The sequence below is a fragment of the Rhea pennata genome, chromosome 1 (assembly GCF_028389875.1).
Source record: "Rhea pennata isolate bPtePen1 chromosome 1, bPtePen1.pri, whole genome shotgun sequence".
Taxonomy (NCBI): Eukaryota; Metazoa; Chordata; class Aves; order Rheiformes; family Rheidae; genus Rhea; species Rhea pennata.
This window is the reverse complement of record NC_084663.1, coordinates 185,046,786-185,070,536: the sequence shown is the minus strand read 5'-3', so window position 1 is coordinate 185,070,536 and position 23,751 is coordinate 185,046,786. Positions and strand designations below refer to the sequence as shown.

General features: G+C 42.6%; 1 protein-coding gene across 1 annotated transcript in view; it reads left to right on the top strand.

Moving 5' to 3' along the window:
- SIAH3 (siah E3 ubiquitin protein ligase family member 3) overlaps window positions 1–21,426 on the top strand; it is a 46,162-nt gene extending 24,736 nt beyond the window's left edge. Inside the window, exon 2 of the mRNA XM_062576359.1 lies at window positions 20,833–21,426. Within this exon, the coding sequence (XP_062432343.1) occupies window positions 20,833–21,426 (594 nt within the window). The remainder of the gene's footprint in view (window positions 1–20,832) is intronic.
- Window positions 21,427–23,751: the final 2,325 nt, after the last annotated feature.

Sequence of the window (23,751 nt, the reverse complement as noted above, 5' to 3'; positions counted from 1 at the left end):
TATCCTATCTTAGTTTTGTCATTTCACTGTTCTTATCTTGCATGTCTCTGCTCTACAAACTTTCTTACAGGTTTCTCTCCCAACTTAGCAATTTCCTCAGCAGTCCAAGTCAAGGTTATGTAGCTGGGCTATATTAAAGCTGGATGTTGCATCCCTGGGTTAGAGACAGCTAAATTTTTAGAAGAGCAGGTTACAAATGTGTTAAGTGTAAGCTCACATAGTAAGTGTGGCTCTGCAGGCCATTTTTTGCTGGGCACCAAAATCAGCTTTGGTAGTGAGGCTGAGTATTGCTACTGCTGGATCATGGCACCATGCCCAGACACTTATGATGCCATTTGAAGGGGCTTGCACATCACCAGCATTGTGTGCAGCACAACTAGGCATCCCTTATGTTAGCATCTCAGACTGACCCCAGTCTAGTTGAGCCCACTTTCTTTTTTTTCTTCCCCTCCTCTTCTTCAGCAACAGCCACAGCTACAATGGAGTCTTGGAGTCATATTTCTTCTGGCCTCAAGACATTTGCTTTTTTGACTGCATGATGACCTTGCTTCCACAGGAGAGGTGGAGCATGATCCTTCTCTGATCTCTTCCACCTTTAGGGCACTTCTGTGGAAAGCAGGAGATGGGGGACTGCATTACCATTGTTTAAGTGGGGGCTGAACACAGGTCTCCCATCCCGTGGGAGAGAGCCCTGACAGTCTGTTGTGGAAATTACAGTCTGGCTTCTTTTAGCTACTGGCTATCATCTCCCGTAAAACACAATCCACAAAAACTAGGACTGGATCCTAAATTTATCTTCTCTCACGTCAGTACCCAAACTGTGAAAGCCTCTAGTCTTCTGTCCCTATGACTCCCGCGCTCCTAGCAGCACAGCTGTACAGCGTGAGGGTATATTGTGGCTTCACTGGCGCTGTGCTGGTTTTGTTCAGCTAAGAATTTGTGTTTATATGATTCACCCTTTCTACACAGTCCTTTTTCAAGGTATCTGTTGTGTTTGGTGCTGAGGAAATAGTTATAGTAGAAGTAATGAGGATGGCACAACAGTAACGCAGCCGTATGAGAAATGTACTGCTCCAGCAGAGGATACCAGTTCGACCTCTCAGCATCTGCTGTTTTCCCTAGAGGCAAGGCTCCTTTACCAGCGATGTCTATGAAATGTTGAGATGCCTCAAGTGAAACATTATGTCACCTAAACACAGCTGAGTATGTTCAACTGAATGTGACCCTTCGCCAGGTGTCTGTAGCTGTGCTGATGGGATTTGGATGTATAATGAGAAACCAAATTTACTTGAGATACCCTTGCTACAGAGTGCCAGTATCAGGAAACAAATGACATAAAAGGAGAGTAATGCAGTTCTATGCCCATACTATACACTTAAGATTAATTCCCTGTAACTGAAACTGATTGTTCACATAAATCTCACCCTGCTTTTAAGCTAGGACATAACCTCAGCTTAATTGATATTCGTGCTTGAAGAAAAGACAAAGAAATCAATTTGGCACGTCTAAACAGCCTCTAGGTTTTTCACAGAGAAATACTTTTCCTGGTAAACAAGCTTGTCTTTTTCATAGGCTCAGGTCTCTGAATGCAGGATATGCCTTCAATAATTGCACACATAGATGTAACTGTCCTTGATGGGCCTGGGAAACCTTCTGGACACATCCTTACTGCATTCCCCTTGGCTTTCAAATACCCTGGTTCATGAAAACTTGCCCATATAACTCCCTTTCTTTCCCTTGCTGTCTCACTATTCCAGGATTAAGGTACCTATTTATAATTATTTATCACTGGGTACACAATCAAGCTCCATGGGATCACCTACTAAAATGTACATATGCCACTTCCATTCCTATTTTATCATCCTATTTTAACCACGTCCACCCACTAACATCCTCAGATTAGGGCTAAAGTGCACAGCTTAGGTGGGCTAGCTCATTTTAACACCAAATCTGCAGTGTGGGTATATCAGCATAGATTTTGAAACGAGTTTATCCTGCAGGTTGACTGCTCGCTTATCATGCCTTGTAACACATACTGCCTCTGTGTCCTACAATTTATGTGCAAAGTATTTCTAATATAGGAACCACATTGATTTCAAGGGCAGTTTGCAGAGTAGTGTGACTCTTCAGCTGACAGGGAAGGTAAAGCCTGAATGCCCTCTTCTCGCAGGAGAAGGGCTGCAATACAAGTGAGGAGTTGAAATTGTTCCAAAAGAGCTGCTGACACAACCTTCTTGAAGGAAGAGAGGTTTTTTACATAGTTCCTTGTAAAAACAAACACGTACATGACACGGACCTGCATCTTGACATAAGATGCCAAAGAAAAAGCCTTTCACAGGAAAGGGCTTGTTATTTTTCCTTCTAAATGACCGAGTGGTTAGGAAAGGTGCCAAAAGACAGCCCTGGAGGCTGTCAGTCCCTGAGCAACCATTAACCTTCAAGGGCCTGGGAAGCAGCACACAAACTCTGCTGATCTGACTTTGTGCCTCTTGTCAGCACAAGATGAGTGACCACTAAGGGGAAAAATTGGAGTACAGCTGTATCCACACTGCACTCGTACAGAGCCATGGCAGGCCAAGGCTGGGGCACTGGCTTGCGGCCATTCCTGCACTAAGTTTCCTAGTGCTCTCCCTAGCGTTGTCCCATGCCAGAGAGCACTCCCCTGGGCAGTGGCCACGGGCTCGGAGGGATCAGGAGTGTTCACATCAGGCACAACGTGAAGGCTGCCCTATTTGAGAGGTGCGTTTGACCATACAGACACAAGCTATGACCCTTGTCCTCAGGGCCAGGGAACACTTCCTGAAAGCCATTTGGGACTATGCTGACAATCATATCTCATGGCAGAGCTCAGGGAAGAGCAGTGATGTTGTTAGGAGAGGCTAAATCCATAAAAGCACTAACCGCAAAAGAGGATGTGGGGGCAACTGAAGGACACATCTGAGGCAAGGACTAAAGCCAGTGCAGGGCCAGATGGACAGATCAGGAACAGACAAGGCCAAAGGACCATGGATGAACAAGAATCTCAGGAGCCAAGGTAGGGAACAAGGTATCAAGGTATGATTCATCCCGGCTGATAGTAGGAGCCTGGACATCAGACACTGGCATCTGAGCTTGGCTTAGTCATCCTCAATGACCTTTACAGTCAGTGGAAAGAAATAGCCAAGCGATCCCATCCAGAATCAGAATGCCAGACTGGGCTGAGAAGGAAGTTCAGCAGTAATTCTGCCAAATTACAGCTTCAGATGATTTCAGGTAATCCTGATGTTATTTAATACACAGGCTTCTCTAATTTTCAGCACACATTTCTGTAACTACAGTCACTTGTATAAGGCCAGTAGCAAAAGTCTCCAACAAAAAGGCATTTGCAAGTCAGTTTTGGTTGATATTTGAATCACTGATGCTCATTTTTATATTCAACTGTTAAGAAAATATCATAGTTTATTTTGCTCCTAGCCTATATTCTGACCTACGCATTAGTGTAAATTCACTGCTTAAAAACCTGTTTTACTTCAGTTTCTCATTCCTGAAACATGTGAATGTTTCCCTCATCTTCTGTCAGTGTCATCTTGGTGTCCACTGCCTGGAGTTGTATTTGCCTCTTCTTGCTCTTCTAGTGATCCTTTACTTACTGTCCTGGATGTATGACTTCACTGTTGCAAGTGTTTGACACCTTTTTAAGCACAGAAGAAAATAAAATATTGAGTGATAATAAGTGAAAATGAAACACAACAATATGGCAGATCACTGCAATGCTGAAGTTTTTGAATTACAGGATTGTTTTCCTTAAACAACCTTTCCTTGTGAAATTCTGATTTCACAAGATCACCCATGTAGCCTCTTTCTTATACCTGGGTAACCCAAGGCCAGTATCGGGTCCATGGCTATTTAGTATAACATCGGGTCTTACCCGTAACTTATTAATTTGGATGATTTCTGGCCAGTTTATGCCACAACTGATTCAGATTGTCTACATCTCTGTTGCTACTCATTGCCATTGTGATAAACCACAGCAGACTAAAAAGATGAAAGCAGCATGGGCCTGCTCCTCCATTTACTCAATATATCCTCAACAGTATTGTTCTTGTAATACATTTGTTACCAATCAATACTTGATCCAATTTCAGTGAATAGTGCTGGAGCAAGCCCCAAAGCTTGCATGGCATCCTTACGCAGGTCTTTGTGTAAAATGAGATGTTGTGAATACATGAAGAGAAAGCACACACTGGAAGCAAAATGGGAATGTGACTTGCAGGTCTGACTTTGTAATGCTGCCATCGCAACCTCAGGTTCACCAGCGAGACAAAGCAACCCTGGAAGAGGGCGTTTTTGTGATAAACAAGCTGAGACTGCAGTGAGGAAGAGGGAGTGGAGGTTTCTCACTGTAACTGCATTAGCAGTTTATGCAAACATGGATTCTCCACTGCCTGCCCTGAAGTTAACTGCTCATAGCAGGACTGACAAGACCCAGGGCAGGGGTGATGTTAATGGATAAAGTCCTAAACTAGGGAGAACTGGGATTACTCCAGTTTATAGAGGCTGAGGATCTGTGTTGTAACTGCTCTGTTTTCCCCGTTGTGCTGGAGTGAATTGCCATAAGTGGCTATGGATGGAGGTATTAAGTCCTCCACTGATCATTTACCATCTGGACTGAGAAATCTAAATCTGAAGCTGATTCTAGACATGGATAGTATACATGGACAATATATAGCATGGCTCACCATATAGCTTCACACCACAACCTTGCAGAGCTCTACAGGGGTTCAGGCATAATCCAGTTCTCTGTGCTCTCCTGGGCCCATGATTAACAAAGCAGCCAGCTTTTCTGCTCTGCCATCAAAGAAAGTCCGGACAGGACCAGGTTATAGCTCTTATTCCCTTCCATCAGTGCAAAGCTGAAACCCCAAAGATGAAGGGGGAGATATAACCCAGTTCCACAAAGCAAGTGTAAGATGCTGGTCTGAGCACTTTCTCTGCCTTTGGATGCCCCAAGCAGACAAGGCAGGAGACCTCTGGGGACTCAGGGGATTTTATATCTGATACTAGATTAAGAAAAAAAAGAAAAGAAACTATTCATCAACTAATTACTAGCTAGTAGCTGATTAAATGGTAGTCAACTCTTACAGTTCTCAAATTACTTTTCCTTCAATACATGAGACCATGGCAGGGTGTTGTGTCACATGGTAGGAAACATCTGGTACATCTGGGTAGGTTGCAGGGAGCAGCAATGCTGCTAGGCTATAGGTGGTCTACAGATCTGAGGGCCTATGGGGCAGCTGGAGCCTGGAGTCACAGGCCAGGAGAGAGGATGTAGTGCTGAGCTACCCATGCATGAATGCAGCCCACACTGTGTAGGGGCAGGAGAGTCTGAGCAGCAGCCAAATATCCATGTCTTGAGCTTGAGACTACAGAATTGCTAAAGGTTGTTATTTGCCCTCCTATTATATCTTTAAGTGATTAAATTGCAAGGAATTCATCCACAAATTCCTGCTAGTGTTCACTATTACTCAGACAAGGAAAAGGGCAACCCCTCATGAAACACACTGCATAGCTGGATTGTCCATGAAATTCTCTGGTACTTCCCTTAAAACTTGAAAACTATTTGTTTCCCAGCAGTAAGGATGTTTCTGAAGGAGATCAGCTTTGTTACTTGGCAGCAGGGACCTGGTCTACAAACAGCATTGGGCTGAGTGCACAGGAGTGGAGTAGATATCATTGGGACTGAACTGGCCTATCCTTTTACCTTCTTTTGATTCAAAACCTCCATGTTGGGCAATTTAGCTGCAGGAAGTGATGGAGAAGAAAGGGCGAAGCAAGTACACAGTTAACTGCTCCTTTGTCTATTTAAAGACTAATTTTAGTCCTCAGATACTCCGTGGCTATATTGCACTTCCAGGTAGTAATGGAAGGGAGCCAGTGCAAGTGCAAAGGCCTGCTGGGCTCATGCGATTCAGGCCTGCAGTTCAAGGTCTTGTCGTCGGTGAGTTTTTCCCACATGCAATTCTAGAGTGAGCCTCTGGTAAAGACAGGGTTCCTCTCATTATCAATTCAATTTTTGTGACAGCCTTGCCAGGGCCTTTAATTTCGTGCGTTAAAACAACAGATGAGATGACCCAACTGTAATCTCTAATAGGTACTATGGGTCAGTAATCATTCATTTGTTATAGCGCCTCGCACCTGAAGGACAGAGATGAAAATTTGTTCTCATAATGGCAAAAGCTGTAAATTCGTTTTATTTCACTGTTAAATCTAAAGGCCTGAAAATTAAGATGACCAGCCTTTAGCTGGGAAGAAAATGTGTCAGCTCAGGGGATTTTTTGCATTAGGCAAATAGGCAGTTCTTTAAACAGTCACACGAAGCCATTAAACAGTCACATTGGCTGTTTCCTTCCACCCTGAGTTATACGTTGAATTGTAATTCTCCTGCTGCGCTGAGTTCAGTGGGACTTTTCAAGGCCTAGATGTCCAGTCCTGGACTGGTCATTCTGGCTCCACTTCTAGTCAATGAAGACATGTGAATGTTTCCTGTAGGTGCTCCACGGTAATTTCACCTTATCCCAAAGCTGGGGAAATCCAAGACAGAGTAATGGATTGCTCTGGTGAGGTAAATATCTATTACAAAGAGTGTAGCTCAGCTTTGGACATGTCTACTTTTTGGATATATATAGTTAGGTGAGACAAATCCCATCCAAAAGGTGGGACACAAATCACAAGTGTCTCTTCTGCTAAATAATGTTGCCCCTCTCCATGCTGGATGATGGGACTGTGGCTTTGCAGATGTGGTGAGGCCATTCTGAGTTAGCATGGACTTACTGGGAGTTTGGAAACTGCAGGCCGAGCCATCATTGCCTGCGGTAAGGGTGGAAAGGAGGGATCTGAAGGGTTTTAAGGACGGATGGAAGCTATGTTGACAGGGGAGTGAAGGGCCTCTGATCACTTACTGAGCCAATTCATCTTACTAAGGCAGCACAGAACTGGGCTGGCAAATATAGCTCTTCCGGTAATGTCCTATCACTGAGCCACCACTTTTCCTCCCTCCAGCCTGGCAGCTCTTTGAAAGAAGGAAAAGGGTCTGTCCTAGGAAAGAAAGGCTGAAATGTCTTTGATGTGCTGAAATGAGTGGCCTATCAGCTAGTTCAATAACATGTCACACAGAAAGCTCTATAAAAAGCTCTCTATAGAAAGCTGAAAATACACTAAAAAGAAAACAAAAATGGAAAATTCAACCCTCCAAATCCTCAAACTCCATTAGCATAACAAAATAGTTTTACAATTATTCACTGGTACAACATGCAAATTTTGGAATATTATACAGCTGGATGAGTTTATAAGAACAAGAATCCTGCACAGGGAGGAACTGGCTGAACTCCTCAATACACAAATGAGGGTAGGTGGGTGGCGGGACATCTAAGTGCAAGGAGGACTTCGAATAACAAATATAACACCTCTGCCCCCTTCCTATAATACTACACTTGCACTGAAATAGAAAATCCTGGGACGGAGAGCCAGAGAAACTGGAGCCGATGATGTCTCTGCTCTCATAAGCAGTCTGTGCTAATTGATTTTCATCAAGTCCTTCCCAGACTTTAAAAATAACTAGATCTCAAGAACTGTGACTTTGTTGAATGATGGGCCGAAGATTGCCAGCTACCATCCAGCCTGGGGAAACAATGAACAGTACTGTTATCCTCTGGAGACATCCCTCCTTCCCCAAGGAGCATGAGGGACCAGACACAGCCAGATCTTGGCTCTTGTAAGTCAGGGGTGAGATGGCTGGTGTGGGCTGGGGAGGTTGCCAGGGGAGTCTTACCCCCTAAAAGTAGTGCCAGAAGAGGTACTGCCTGGTGACAGGGACAGCTCTGACTGAGGATGGAGACCAACACTACCTCTTCTGGCTAGGGAAGACTATTTTGTCTCAGATCTGAGACATTTTGACAAGCCAGAGTGGTAAAAACAAGCACTTGCTCTCTGTACTCTGTTACTTCTGCAGACTCAGGAGCTGTCAATCCAGTGCCAGTGCCTTTCCATAAGCATGAACGTTAGCTTAGGAGGCTTTAGTTTTTTTTCTTTAACAAAACCTTTTAAACTTTCACTCTATTAATAGAGATAATTTTCTTGCTGTAGGTGGAACATTTTGTTCTCTGGCTAATCTGAGCCTTCCTTTCTGTTCCTTTTTCCCACCTGCATCCTCCCTTTATGAAGATAACTTCTAGAAGAACTATTCTTTGAGAATTTGAGGAGGAGAAAGAAGAAGGAACAGGCTATGATTTGCACAGAATTAAAAGAAGAATTATTTGTAACATAAGCCAAATGTTCCCACACAAATGTCCCTTTCCTTCCACAAAGGATATATCAGTGAGATACTGGCATACATTACAAAAATAAGTAAATAAATAAAATAAATCCACAGATTGCAGGGTTTTTTTCATGCCCAAAGTTAACGGCTTGCTCTCGTTTTTCTTGATAGTTTTCATTTTTCCCTCCAGCTTAAAACAGACTGCACAAACTCAAGCCACACTCAAGCAACAGCAAAACAGTGTAGAATTTGGAGTTGCCTTATAACCAGGATAACTTACTCATTCACCACCGCACTCTCTCTTCTGAAGAGATGTAAATATCATGAAGTGAATGAGAACGAACTTCACGGGATGCCTGCTTGCACACACACCATTTCATTGTCATCTGTGCTTTGTGAGACCTCAGCTGAGATCAGGGCCCCGTTGCATTAGGCACTGCACCTACCCGGAGTGCAGGACAGGGGTCTCCTGCAGGGCTTTCTGAGTTGAGTAGGTTTGCCAGATGGGCTGAGGAAGGGTATAAACTGAGGTAGTGAAGCATACTTCCCTCTGGAAAGTGAGCCCATGTCCACAGAGCCCCAGACCTCTACTTTTATCATTATGCCCAAGAAGTTTTTGCTAATCCTTGTTCCTTGTGCAGGTGCCACATCAGATACACTGATCACTGATACACACTCAGATACCTGCGTCTTTCCCAGGAAGTAGAGGGAGTCAAATGTGACCTTAAGCCCCTCTTGCATTCTCCCAGACACAGCTCTTTGGAGAAAGTCCTAACATACGATAAGGAGCCTCTTAGAGCTGTTACGTTGCTCAGTGATCACTACAGAGACAAAGGCCATATGGGGACAAGCCTGCAACCAGCTACAGCAGGAGCTGTGGGAAGGAAGCCAGGGCCAGCAGCTTTGCGTGCCCAGCTCTCCCACCTGCCCACCCTAGGTGGCTCAGACCAGGAATCTCAGTTCAGCTGTGAGCTGCCTGGGGTGGAAGCAATTTCTCGTTACCCTGTGAAAATTACAGGAGTGATGGGATGTAGCTCATGCACCAAATCCATGGCCAGCATATGTCTCTGCCTGGGACAGGCTGGGAGGCATGGGCCACACCATGAGAGGTTGCTGGCACACTTAGCAGCCACCACCTTATCTCTTCTCACCTTCCAGAAGACCAGGAATGTTGTGTCATTTTTTGGCACTCCTGGGGTGTGTTCCTGAAAGAGCAGTTAGTGAATTTAAATGTCCTATAAATGTGGTAGCTGGAGATTGTCTGATGGAAGAGAAGCATTTCTATTGTCTCAGGGTGGATTTGGTCTAATTATCTCAGATGACACCAGCAAATCTGCCCGTCTCAGAGACATGCTGTTACTGTAGTAACTTATAAATGAATATTGGATGATGAGTTATTAAAACCAGTCTGAGCTGGTAAGTTTACGAGCACAGTGGGTAATCATTTCTTCTTTTTTTTTTTCTTTTACATATTATTTTTTTCCTCAGCATGAATGTAAAACACAAAAGCAACAGGTCAGATATAGAGCTCTTGTGAACTCTACCTCCCCTATCAGACAGAGCAGATGCAGGCTGGAACTATTTTATCATTCAGCTTTTAATTAAAGCCTATAATGGTTTTGCACTTTGTTAGCAGTCTTTATATAAAATACAAAGTGAATAAAGGGTGAAGCAAATCTTCAGATCATTCTAAATTTTGGATTAGCTCTTGTTATATGTGCAGGCTGTTCATTTTATCACCCGGAGACACAACAAGCTTTGCATCAGGAGAGATCTGGTGAAAAATAATGGTTATGCATCACCCTTCTGGTGCAAGAACTAATAGTAAGTGCCTTGAGTTCCAACTCTATCCTCTTGTTACCAATGAGAACAGTGTCTAAAACCATTAACCTTACTTAAAAGATATAAAAATTCCATTTAGTCCAAAGAGAAGATAGTAAATATCTCAATGCCCCAACCAGCAAGGCAACACTAAATACTCTGTACTATCACTCTACATTGTGCTGGGTCTTAAAATGCAGCAAAAACAATTCAAGTTGCAAATTAGGAAAAGCTTACTGATGTTACTAGTATTGAAACTCTGATATGAGAGATCCCTAGGCAGGTGTCTGTGGTACAGTGTCCTGCAGTGTTTTCAAAGAACAAGCTAGCCTGGTATGATAGGGACAGCTCTGCAGGGGAGTAGATGACTCTGGTGGGAGAAGGTTTCCCTCGCTGTTGTAAAGGGACCCCCTCACCAAACTGGGGATGGAATTGTTCAGATTATGTCAAATGATTATGTTATATTCAGACTTTGACTACCAGGAGAAGAGCAAGACCACGTTGCTGGCCTGCATCTGCTGATATTTCTCGTGTGTGTTGCTGGTGCTAGCTGTTACTCAGGCTCTGGGATCTGGAGTCACCCCCAGAAGCTGTCTGCACTTCAGTGAAGCTCCCCATGCTGGAGACAAAGCCTCTAGGCTCCAGACCAGCTCCTGCAGAAGCTGACTCAGAACTAAGACAACCCTGGTGTAGCTCCTCACTCAGGCATCTCTGCAAAGGGCCAAAATGGCACAGGCAAGAGGAGTTTGTGGGTTTTTTCTTTAGGGAGAATAGAAATTTGTGGTTCCCTTCCATTGTTCCTTAGATTTAAAGACCCTTCAAAATTTCCAAGAAGTCACTGCTTCTGCAAGAGAATCCCATCCCAAGCAGCAGAGATCAGAGAGGTGACATAGGGGAGTGTAGTGAGCACAGATGTGAGACAAAGTCACAGATGACCTGCACTGAGCAACAAGCTACTCTGGACACTACGAGCATGTCTGACCCTTTTTGTTCCCACAGTCACCATCTCTAAGAGATCTACTATATTTATACAAAGCCAGGAAGTCTTTCTTCTGTTATTACAGAGCTTAAATCTAAGATTCATCCTTGGTTAAGCCCTTAGAGAAGGCACAGGGCAGTTACCCTAAAGCAGCTGATATATATCAACTTTCCAACCAGTCAGACCTCTGCGGATCCAGATGCTTCCATTTTATCATCAGGTTTTTCACATTTATTTTGGCAAGAAAATAACTGTGCCAGATGCTCCACGGGAATTGCCTGTGTGTATGGTTTTGCTTGTGTGTACTCAAGGCAATTTATTCCTCAATGAAAGCACAGAAAGCGATCTCATGTTAGCTACAAAATAAGACCATGCCAAAAGCCAAACATAGCAGCTAATTTGGGAAGATTTAAATGGGGATTTCTTGGTGGGGGGGGGGGGAGGTCTCTGTGTCCATGACCCATGGCGACTGAGGATTAAGGAGAGGGCGCATGTCCTGAAACACAGGATGTGCATTTCTGAGGTCAGGGCTAAGGGGAAATGTCAGTGTCCTCCTGCCTGGTATGGGAATGTTTACTGAATGTGGTTTTAAAGCATGAGAGATAGAGAATACAACCCCATAACCCCCACCGGTATCTATGTCTGAGTCTCCCTCACAAAGCGTGACTGTGAGACTGAAATGTTTTAGTGAGCATTCTGTTTATATTTCATTATAATTATATTGTTTTTAATATATTGAAGAATGCCAAATTTCTTGATATTTTTCTCTTGCACTTCAAGAATGCATGACAATTTATATTGAAAACCCTTATTTTTGAAAAGCAAACAGGAGGTGTTTTGAGAATTTGAGAATAATGTCTTTCTTTCCATCTGGAATCTATTTAAAATATGGCAACGTATTTTTGTTACATCTGTAACTACTACTAAAATCAATGTTTTTTTCCAAAACAACTCTGGAAATTTATGGTCTCATCTAAAATGCAGATTTCTCTTTGATACAGGGAAGTATAGTGCTAACGTGAGGGGAGGGCCTAAAAGAGCATTTTCTCTGTGTGTGCAGAGGTGTGTCATTAGCATGAGGAGAGCCATTAACACATCCCATGCGCTGTGTTACTCAGTCATGCCTGATTATGTTGCAAAGCGAGATTAGCAAAATGAGCTTCAAGTTGGACTCTCGCTGCCGTTTGAGCATGGGGAAAATAATTCCTTCCACTGCCAAAGCTGCAACTATTATTCAGTACTTAAGAAATTCAGCTGATGCATTCATAATGAATGGGATTTTGTGTAATTAAAATTGTAAATAAATTCCCAACATGAGCCCTGGTTTGGACTTCTTAATTTTAGATATGGAAGTACAGCTTTTGACAAAATTAGTTGTGGTTTCCCCCATCCCCTTCTCTTTTCTTTCATTCAAGAGATTTACAAAATCTCATTAGCATGCTAAAAAATAGCAGAAAAGAAATTAAATGAAGACCACAATTAAAAGACTCACTAGTTTGTTCATGCTACCTTTATAATTCTTTGGAGCATCAGTTCCTGAGTGGTGGGTGTATATAGCATATAGGTGGATACTAGTGGGTGGCAGAGCTTTTATGAGGCAAAAAGAAGTGGAGAATTGGATAATTATTGGAAGCAGTTTCCATACAGATGAGAAGAAGGGACGGGGCCCTTCTTCAGAAGTCAGAGGAGGATGACAGTAAGAAAAGAGGTATAAGTAGCACATTGTACAGGCAAAGAAAAAGCCAATTTGTTTCAGTAGAAATTCTGAACTTCACTGTGGGGCTCTTGCCAAGAGGTATCTGCTGTGAGTAAGGGGCCAAGGTGGGAGGTGGGACCTTTCCACCTCTTCTGCATGCCTGGGAACGCTCTTGCAAAAATGCAGGCCCGGAGCCCTCTCACCTTCTCTCCGCGTGCTGGCAAAGCAATAACAGCTGGAAACTGTAACATGAGGACTATAGAAATCTCTGCTCTGTTGTCCCCAAAGGCAATATATATGCATCAAGCTCTCACGACCCATTTCAAGACTGATCTCCTACAGCTGAGGCAGCAGAACAGGGAAGGTATCTAGAGATGAGAAAAGTGATGGTATATTGGAGGGTAGTGTAGCAGGGGGATTTCACATTGTCCTGGAGAACTGGACTGCATTCACGCCTCTGCCTGACAAGTCCTGTGTGATACTGAAGTCATTTACAGCCAACTGCTCATGGATGGCTGCCAGCCATTTGATCTCTGCTTTGAGTTGCTCAACCTAAAGCCTTAGATCCGATCACTTGTAGCTCCATCTGAGGTTAATGAAGATGTATTTGGAAGATATCAAGTGCTCTATGAGGCAAATTTACTCTGAAAAATCAGGTGTTGTGTGATACAAGCTGAGCAGCTAGATATGATCTCTGCATTGGATCTTTAATCTCTCTGTGCTTCAATTCTCTGTCCCTAAACTGGGAAATAATACTGCCGTTTATACCTTACCACATCACAGGTATCAACAGATGTCTGTGATGATCCATGCAGCCAAAGTGATGAGCTCCACAGGAAAAAAAAAAAAAAAAAAAAAAAAAAGGAAAAAAAAACAGGACAAATGGAACTCCCTTCTCCTCAGAGCCAGTTTTAAAAAATGTGTAGGTCTCAAAATGATAGAAAAAAAACTCCTGTCTTCAAAATGCGTGGGCTCCTTGCCTTCCCCCAGAGGACTTTTTTAAATATAAAGAGTACCAGAATGCTTTAACCTGGATAAAGCACATATTTTTCCCCACTGTTTTCCCAGAAACATCCTAACCAGGTTAGCAGGTGTTACGAGTCTACCTATAAATAAATGTATGTGCGCACCTGTGGGTGTATATATAGTTTAATATACTTTTTAAAGCCAGCCTGAATCAGATACCCACTATGAAAGGTGTCAAAAATCTTAAGTTTTACCAAGTTATACACGGTAGGAAAGGGGATCTTAGAATGGGAACAACCTTATCCAGAGGCTGTGTTAGCACAGGCAGGTAGTGGTAGGTTTCTAATAGCGGGGATGAGCAGAGCACTTCCTAGACTCCAGCTGCCACTGAAGGTCTCAGCTACTGTGAGCACAGTGATTGTCCAGAGTGGTGCTCGAATGTCCTCCACATAACTTGTTTTTTCCCGAAATTGGACATCTAGGGACTTCACACTATCGATGAAACAGAGCATAATCAGCCCCTGGAGTCAAGATGTCAAGCATTTACATTTAATAAATTTGGTTTTGGATATGTTTAATCTGAAGTATGATTCTAGGTTTGCAGAGAGGGCAAAAAGGAAGAAAATTCATTTATATGGGACTTTGAAATCAGTAATTGCTGATACAGGAGGAAACTATAGTTGAGCAACGTGCAATCTCAGCCACAGAAGAGACATTTACGAACTAGGAGTTACATGAGAATTCACAGTCTTATTTGCTTTAACTGATGAGGGAAATACAGGAGCAGGTTCCTACCAGGGCTTATGTAATTCAGCAAAATAGCCCTAGCTGAGGAGGAAAGAATTTGGACTCACAAAAGGAGCAGATGCAGGTTCCCTCTCAGAAGATGGGTTAAGTTGCAGAGGATCAGGGTGTACAAAAGCTGGATAGGGGAAGGAAGCGGGAGTACTGTCTCCTGGTTAGAGCTGGCTGTCATGTCTGACATGTCTGTCAAGCTTTATCGTCATCTCTGCCATTTTCTTCATGACCTTGTTCGAAAGCTCCACTTTGATGGCCTTCAGATTACACCATTGACTTCCCCAAGCAAATAGCCAGGGCCACGGGTGAATTAATCAGTGTTTGCAAAGTTGTGTGTAATCAACCAATAAAAGGCTGTTACACAAGTGTAAAGTGTCTGGAAAAAGGTGATGATTCACAGCACTTGCTTTCCTGTCAGATGCTGTTATCGATTGAGTAGTGAGCGAGCTGTTGTCCCCACTCGCGAGGATGTTCGCCTCAGCATGTGTAACAGTGATCATAAGCACATAAAAGATTGCTTTTTTGCACATTATGTGTATTGCTATAAGAAAATGTATGAATCAGACACCTAGGCTCCCTTTATAACACTGGAGAACACAGGAAATTGCAGAATGGTGACATTTAAGCACTCCTTCAGAGAAGTGAGCAGAGGTCATTCTTCTGAGACACGGCGGTGCAGTTCACCCTCTTCTTGCACCACAATCTCAAGATCTGAGATCTCTCCCAGAAGGTGGGAGGCTGGATACAATCGTCACCTTCTCCTGAGGGTTTTGAAGCACTCTTGGTTCAGTAATTAGGACTCTCATTATGAGGCTGCTTGGGGGTAGCAGCAGTATTTGCCCTCCCTTTTGAAGCTGTGTCAATGTACAATGGAGAACTCAGGGCCTGAGGGATTCATGAGAGAGCTGGTGCCTGCACACCCTGTGAGATGGGCACTGCTGCCTTCGTTTCCACTGCTTTCACCACAATTGACCTGGTGTTCACTAACTAAAATATAAAAGATGTCCTGAGAGTGAGGAGCAATACTAAAGCCCTCTCTCCTGGGTGGGTACCCCAACTCTGGGGGCAGGGACATACTTATGTCTTCTCCACCTCTTTTTGTTCCTGCTATTCTTGAGTTTGGGGTTCACAGTGACTTCGGGCTACTATAAATCCCACCTTGTCTCCCATGTTCTGCATGCAACTTTAACCAGGAAACTATTCTGAAAAGTGAATAGCCCATAAAGATTTTCTAGATTTACTAGAACTTTTCACAGTTTTGCTAGATGAGCCTTAAACATTCCCAGTAGTGCAAGCTGAACAACTAGATATGGTCAGTACCCTTGGATCTTTAATCTGTCTACGCCTCAGTTCTTCATCCCTCCCATTTCTCACTTTGGCCACCTTCGGATGGGATTATTGCCATGTTTTTAATGAAAGGAGCAGTGGCTGTGCTTCTGTAAAGGGCCTGGCACTGTGCAACTCCCTCCCATCTGAAATGATCTGGTCTTCTCCTCCTCAGCTGAAAACTAGCAGATCTGTCCTTAAGGATGGGGTTGATTCCATCCCAATCATCTGCATTTTGAGAGTGGTGTCCAGAGGAACACACACTTGAGCTATCTTGGGGTGAACAGAGTTGCAATCTAGAGGTCTTCATGGGCTATAAAAGGAGCTGATGTAGTTCAGACTTAACCATCTACTCCTCAGATGTTGAAGTTAGAACAGATGAATCATACCTACAGTAATTCATCCAATATTTAGAAGAAAATCTTTAGAAAGGCTGGGGCAGGACCCAGAAGCAATGTATCCCAGGTCCAAATATGAGATTTTCTTTTTTTTTATTCCTAAAAAATACACTAGGTATTTATAAATCTACTCTTCACCAAATGAATTGTTCTTGCAAAGAATTACACTATAATAAGCCATATCATTAAAAGAAAATTGTTCTGTGAGCAGCAAGCCTGGTTTCCTGTGGTTTTGTGTCTCGTGGCTGGATTATCTTGTGTCTAATGAAGAGCACTCTGACTGAAGCCTTCTCTCCTGTTCGTAAAGACTCTGTCTCATGTGGATTCTCTTGTGTCTAATAACATAATTGGACTCAAGCTGCAGTTGTTTATCTTCTCTCATATCTGACAATGTAATCTTGCCCATGTGGCAAGCTATTCTTCTCTGGCTACACAGAAGAGTAATTCTCCTCCACCCTGTGCCACTTTTCACAAATTAGTATCTTTGAGATTTCTATCACACTGTTAAATTTGACTGAAATTGGTCCACAGGTTAAAAGATGATTGAGAAAAGGACTGGACTGGCAGAACAATATAATAGGTGTAATTTTCTTAGGTAATCAGTTTACAAATGATGAAAAGAAAACACTGGAAGAGATTAAACATGGAAAAAAAAGCCCATAAATGCTTATTTAAACATTTAAATGTTTGATCTGACCATTTTTATGCCTGTTTTGCATTTCAGTTTTATAGGCGCAACTCACAGCCATGCAAAGGAACAGCAAAGGCACACTATCCCACTGATCATGCTTATACTTCAAAAGTGTAAGTGAATATTCAAATAATAGATTTTTTGGAGGATTTTTTTCACAGAGACAAGGAATTTTACAATATTTTTGTCAGAATGTTACAAAATTCAGAATTTAGAAAAGGAATATTACAAAATTCAAAAACCAGATTTTGAAGATTACTCTCACCTAGGCAGATAATAAAAAGAGACTATGTGGTTTGTGCTGGAATATCAAGTATTTTGAACAAACCTGAACTGAAAAAAATCAGAACAAAAATTTTTTTCTGAAGTGTTTGATGAAAATATTTCAAAAATAGAATATGCTGAAGGGAACTGTGATTTATTTTCACACACACAAAAAAATCACAAATGAAGGAAAGATGTGAGATCCACTGACTAAATTGTTCATTGCAAATTATTTTCCCAGTTGCTGAGCCACTGAAACATGATTGTCGTAACACGATTTTTGGAGAGGCTTGTTTTTTTTTTTTTTTTTTTTTTACCTTGAATACAGTTCAGATGGATGAGCTACCATTGCTCTCCATGCTAGGTTAGCTTATCAAATTAGGAAAATGCATTTTTAAATTCAATTACATCCTCTGTGGAAATGGTTTCTCTGACTCTGGTAATCTTTGGAGAGGAATTATACACAGTCTATAAAGCTTCACATTTCAAAACCTAATTTTCAATGTTATTCAAGAGGTTAATTTAAGATTCATCTTCCAAAAGAGGAGTTAAATAAAATGGATAGAAGGCTGGAAGTTGTCAAGTGGTTGAGAGGTTTATCAGCATGTGAGTATGAGTTCATTAGCTTTAATTAGTATAATCACTAATGTTGCATTAACAGTTGGGTGAGAGAAAGTAATTGCTCACACCCACCATATTAGATTGGGAGATTAGAATTCGTTTTATGAGGCAATTAGCATTTCAGGATTTTTTAAAAGGCTTTTATGATCTGCCATTCCGGTAGCCTCCTTCACCAAAAGAGTTTAAATTAACCATAACTTTCATCCTAATGGGATGCAAAAATTAATGTAGAATTAAGAAGGAACCAGGCCACTCCAGCAGTCTCATCATGATAAGCAGGCAGCTGAAGTCGCAAACCTCAATTAGATTATAATGACCTACTTTACTTCCCAGATAATACTAGTCATTTTTCAGTCCTTGATTCATTATCTCTGCTTGGAAAACTTATATTCCTGAATTTTCTACGGCAAAACAAACAAAAATGAGGGGATAAAGGAAGAACAGTAACATCATAGTTTGAAGTAATAATTCTTCAAAGAAAAAAGCTAGATGGCTTAATTATCATGCTTAAATAGTCTATTATTCCTTGTATCAAATGTCAGAGGAAATAGAAATGTTGCTATTTGACACCCAGTGTCTTAGGAAGAGCCATGCATGTGGAAGCATGCATAACCCTGCCTGGTCGTGGTGTCCCCCAGCCAGCTACTGACAAATCGGATAGCTGAGTGGAGGTCCAGGACTTAACAGTCCTGGCTGGAAAGGGACCTCTGCTCTTTTAAGGATTGGGACAGTTCACCCAAGACATTGCCTTCCAAAATGTCATGAAAAGCAGAAGTACAAGTTGTGAGGTGAAAAAATGGTTGCAGTAAGAGCATTTACTCTGCCATGTCAAAGCTGCAATTAACAGCTTCCAGGTTTCCGTAGAAAGATGTGACAACACACAATTTGCAAGGTATCTAGCTACTATTGCCCTGCATTGTCTCCAGTGAAAACCAACTTCTGCCAAAAATAAGTCTCAGTGAGAGACATGCATTTGGATCTCATTGCCTATAGACTCCAAATGGCCGAAAAAGTCCCATGATGTTGGAGATGGTAAGGAGGAACATGGCTGATAGATGTTCAATCCATAACATTGTTACATTGTTCCCCTTGTTTTGGGTGCATGTGTTAAAAAGAATAAACATGGGGCAGAAAAACTCAAATCACAGCTCTAAGATTAGTTGCTTCCAAGGGAGAGGTTGGCTGTTAGCAGTGGATTTTCTGATTTTCATTGTGTCTACGAATTAGTGAATATTTGCACTGGTGGAAGATGAGAAAACAACAGTTGAGCCTCAGGTACCGAGTTGCCACTTGCACAATTGCCCCCCTGCTCTGCTCCCTGCTGGGTATGGTGGTGGAAACGACCCTGGAGCCGGCACTGCACTGGGATACATCCCACGATCTGCACCTCATAGATGTGCTGTTCCAGGCTGTGCTGAAGCAGGTGCCCCAGGGTTATGTGCAGTTTGTATTTTCAAGCTGTCCTTTGCTAGCACCTGTGCCGCAACTTGCTTTATCTTTTGAGGAAAGATGCCGATGTACAAGGTTTCAAGAAGCAGGACCAACGTGTGGACATCAAAGCCTTAACTTATCCCACCTAACCACGGAGCTTAAGTTATAAACCCATAGTAAACTGTAGTCACTTTTCTCTGAGTATCAGGTGACTTTCCTAAATTTTTCTAAAATGTATATTTAAGCAAATATATATACACAAACACACACACACACACATATATACACATCACACACACATATGTATATGTATATATACACATATGTGTATATATGTATACACATGTACATATATACATACACTGTTACTTCTTATACATAAATACATCTTTTCCTATTAGCATCCTCAAAGGAGTTCAGAGGGAGAAAATATCTCCCTACATTTGTATGCTTAAAACGTAGACACGACTTGACAGCTTGGATCTCAGCCGTAGTCACCTGTGCCTACCAGCAGCATCCCATTTAGGAGGCGAATTACTCCACCTAAGATCTGAATCAGCCCCTGGAAGTGCCTGCCTCCCTCTACTGACTGTGCAGGCAGTCTGAGGTAACCAGATTTCTGTTTCATATGGCTGCGGTAAATGCTTAAAATTAGGTAGGATGAAGCATGACCATCGTGCCTGTGCCTTAGGGTTTGTCTACGCACAGAGTTATTGCAGGAGAGCCATTATTCTTCCTGAATAACGTCACATGCGCATACGCTCTGGGTTGAGTAAGACTTACTCGTTTCTCTTCAACAACATCCACCTGATGGAAACGGAGTGGTTTGCTTCCTAGTCCTCACGTGGAGCCATTCTGCAAGAGCTACTGCATTTTCAGTAAATCACCCTACCTTAATCCAAATGAACTTTAGTATAAAAATGCCCTAAATTTGCCATCTATCCATCTTTGAGAACCATTTTAGATTTATAGAGGAAAACACAATTAAGCAACAAAAACATTGACCAAAAAAATGAAGGCATCATATAAAATAAAAACCGACTTTTATGTCACAAATTATGTGTGTTATAAAGCATATTGTTTCAGGAAAAATGCCTGTATTCACTCGTGTATTTCATTAAAGAATAATAAAGCTATACATATTTCATTTCCTTGTTCTGAGCTGCAAGAGCCGTAACTCTATAAAATGCCCCATGCTGTCCTTGTTTTGTTGTGCTTTTTTTTTCTTTTTAATCAGATTTCTCCCTTTGAACTAATGAAATTGCTCCTTAAACACATATATCACTTTCATTTAAAGTGACATATCAAGGCTCAACCAGTTTCTCTCTTCTCCTGGAGAACAGGTCAACTGCCAGCACCTTTGCCGTGCAAACCCAGCCAGCATTGTCCCGTCTCAGTCTGATTTCTAAAGCAATGAGTTCCTGGTGTTCCCACTAGTACCATTTAGGTGGGATTTCAGTTGACTGGCATCCGTCAGGACTGCACCTTGTATATCTGCGCTGGTTCCTTGTCCATCAGCTATTACATGTAATTTGTCTCTTTTTGTAGTATGCGTCGAATCGCTGCACAGCTGCCCAGACATCCTCGGAGCAAGGCGGCCTTCCTCCCTGCCACCACCACGAAGTGGTGCACGACCCCCAGCTGGTGCCTTGCACGTGTCCTCTCTTCTCTTGCCAATGGGAAGGGCACCTGGAGGTGGTGGTGTCGCATCTGAGACAGACACACCGCATCAACATCCTTCAGGGGGCAGAAATCGTCTTCCTGGCCACGGACATGCACCTACCAGCACCCACAGACTGGATCATCATGCACTCTTGCCTTGGCCACCAGTTTTTGCTGGTTCTCAGGAAGCAGGAGAAGTACGAAGGTCACCCCCAATTCTTCGCCACGATGATGCTGATCGGCACGCAAACCCAAGCCGATAACTTCACCTACCGGCTTGAGCTCAACAGGAATCAGAGGCGCCTTAAGTGGGAAGCGACCCCCAGATCAGTACTGGAGTGTGTTGATTCTGTCATTTCAGATGGGGATTGCCTTGTGCTGAACACTTCCCTGGCTCAGCTCTTTTCCGACAACGGAAGCCTAGCAATCGGGATTGCAATAACCACCAGCAAAGTGCACAATGCTGAGGCTGAAATATGATGGAAAAGAGGAAGAAGAAGAGGAGGAGAAATATGATGCTCCAACTGCCTTGTGAGAGCCAGAACTTGTAGACTTTTTGGGGGGGTCTCAGGTCTTTTACGGCATTTAGTACATGTCCACAGTGGGCATTATGTAAACATCCTGTGGTCACAGTCTCTGTGTAATGTATTTACAGTTTTGTTAATACAGTTTTATGAGAAATTTTAAAGGGGCTAATGAATTTGTTGTCTCTCTCCAAGCACCACTGCTCAACCTTTTGAGTTGGTAGTGCTCTCATGGAAAGTTCTCCTGGGGTGACTCACAGAAACCTTTGGTGTGAATATGCTGTGAAAATGTGTTTCCTTTATTGTCTGTCTAATTGCCCAGTATTAAGGAGGCCTCAGTGCCTGAAATAAGGTAAAATATTCCATTAAGAGATGAAAACATCTGAGTTGCAGTAAGTTCATTGATCACAAGCAACTTCAGTGAAAGTGGTGCACTGCGATGAATTGAGCTCAGATGGACTGAATTGCAGCAAGCCTCAGCCTCTGACTGTCTGGGGGTGTCTGTGATTCCCCTCCCTCTTTCCCTTGGCACTGAGTGCTTATTGTCCTGTGGTTGTTTTTCTTCCATTCTAGCAAAAACGATTTAACTTTTATACTGCAGTCACTACCAAGCCTTCTGATGAACGGCAGTGGCTACCCCCGGGAGCTCGCAGCTTCAAAGCTCCCTTCATCTTCAGATGCAACATTCACCACCCAGATAATGAACTCTCCAGAAAGAAAACTCACCACTTTCACAAATCTCCACTGAGCCAGGGCCTGGGAAGCCTCATCCTGCAATAAATCACCAACTACAGCTAATGGGCAGTCACAAATGATTTAATTGTACTCTTGTATCACGATGAGGAGAGATAGACTTGCTAGATGGTCTGGTCTCAGGATGGAGATCACCCATAACCAGTCCTCAGGGCATTCACTTTTTTAGCTTCTATTTCCTTAAACATTCAAAAAAAGTTTTTCAGAAAATAAAGTATCAGGAAGGTCCCAAGTTGTGTATTGGTCTTGCTGTTGAATTCTGGGCTCCTTAACCCCACAACTTACGTTGATAAATACTGATTTAAGACAATGACATCTGGAATATCTATTTGTAAATGGGCTATGAGATTTGAAAGGTTCTCCTTTAAAAGTAACATCAATATTTTTTGTATTTTTTATTCTGTTTGCTTGGGAAGTGGGGGACTGATTTTTTTTTTTTTTTTTTTTTTTTTTTTTTTTTTTTTTGCTAGGGGTGGTTCCCAGACACTGTGGGTCACAAAAAGTCATGGGTTTCTGTAAAAACTCTTCTCTTGGATGACTCCTCAGGGAGTTGTAGAGACAAGTGCTGGCCCTCTCCCAGCCTTTAGTCACATTTGCCATCAGGAACCTTTCTTCGGTGGCAAACATTAGCAGAGAAACCTTGCTGCAGCAAGGTAATGGGTTAAAGGAGAGGGCTCTACTGGAGGAGTGAATGTGATGAAGCCTGGAAAATTGTCTTTTCCTCATTTCCCTCCTGCTCATGAGTGGCCTTGGCCTGCCTGTTACCCGAACATTGAGCAGTGCTCTCAGAAGCAGCCAGGCAGGTTGTGTCAATTAGTAGTCAGAGACAATAAGGCTAATTGCCTAAGCCCCTTTAAAAGAGGAAAAGAAAGGGATGGGAGGGGAGAGAGAGAAGCTGCTTAAGAATAGTCCTTCAGCATTTCAGAAGCATTTCACTATAGCTAGCTCTGAGTAGAGAAAAGTGCTGATGCTAATCTCTCCTGCTTGCTGCTTTCCTGGGATTTATTGTAAACTATGCACAGAATAAAACTAATTGCAATTTTCCGAAAACAAATGCTATGCAGGTACACATCTGAGTTGCAAACGCACTTTGCCTCCTTACCCAGGCTTTCATAACAGGTCACTGCGCAGGGACACGTCAAGATTTCTTCAAAAGGCTGCTCATAACTGTATGGAAATGGAAGTTGAGGTCTGAAAAAGAAACATCAGTCCCCATAAAGACGTGCTGGGGGCTAGCCACCACAGCTCTCCTACCTCCAGATTTTGGGGGGGAATGTGTTGGTTTGTTGGACTACACTGGAACGTATAGGCTTCAGAATGGCTTGCCTTTTCCCTGTGATGTTAAATATTCAGAACCAGCTACTACTGCCCTTTTCCTAAATGACAGCAATAAATAAATCATTGGCATTTTTGTGGACTGAAACTGGATTCTCTTGCTCCTCTGGCAAATACTCTGCTGCTGAATTAAAACAAATCAACAGCAATAAAACCTCAATAAAAACAGTTCCAGTAGCTTAAATTCGCTCAG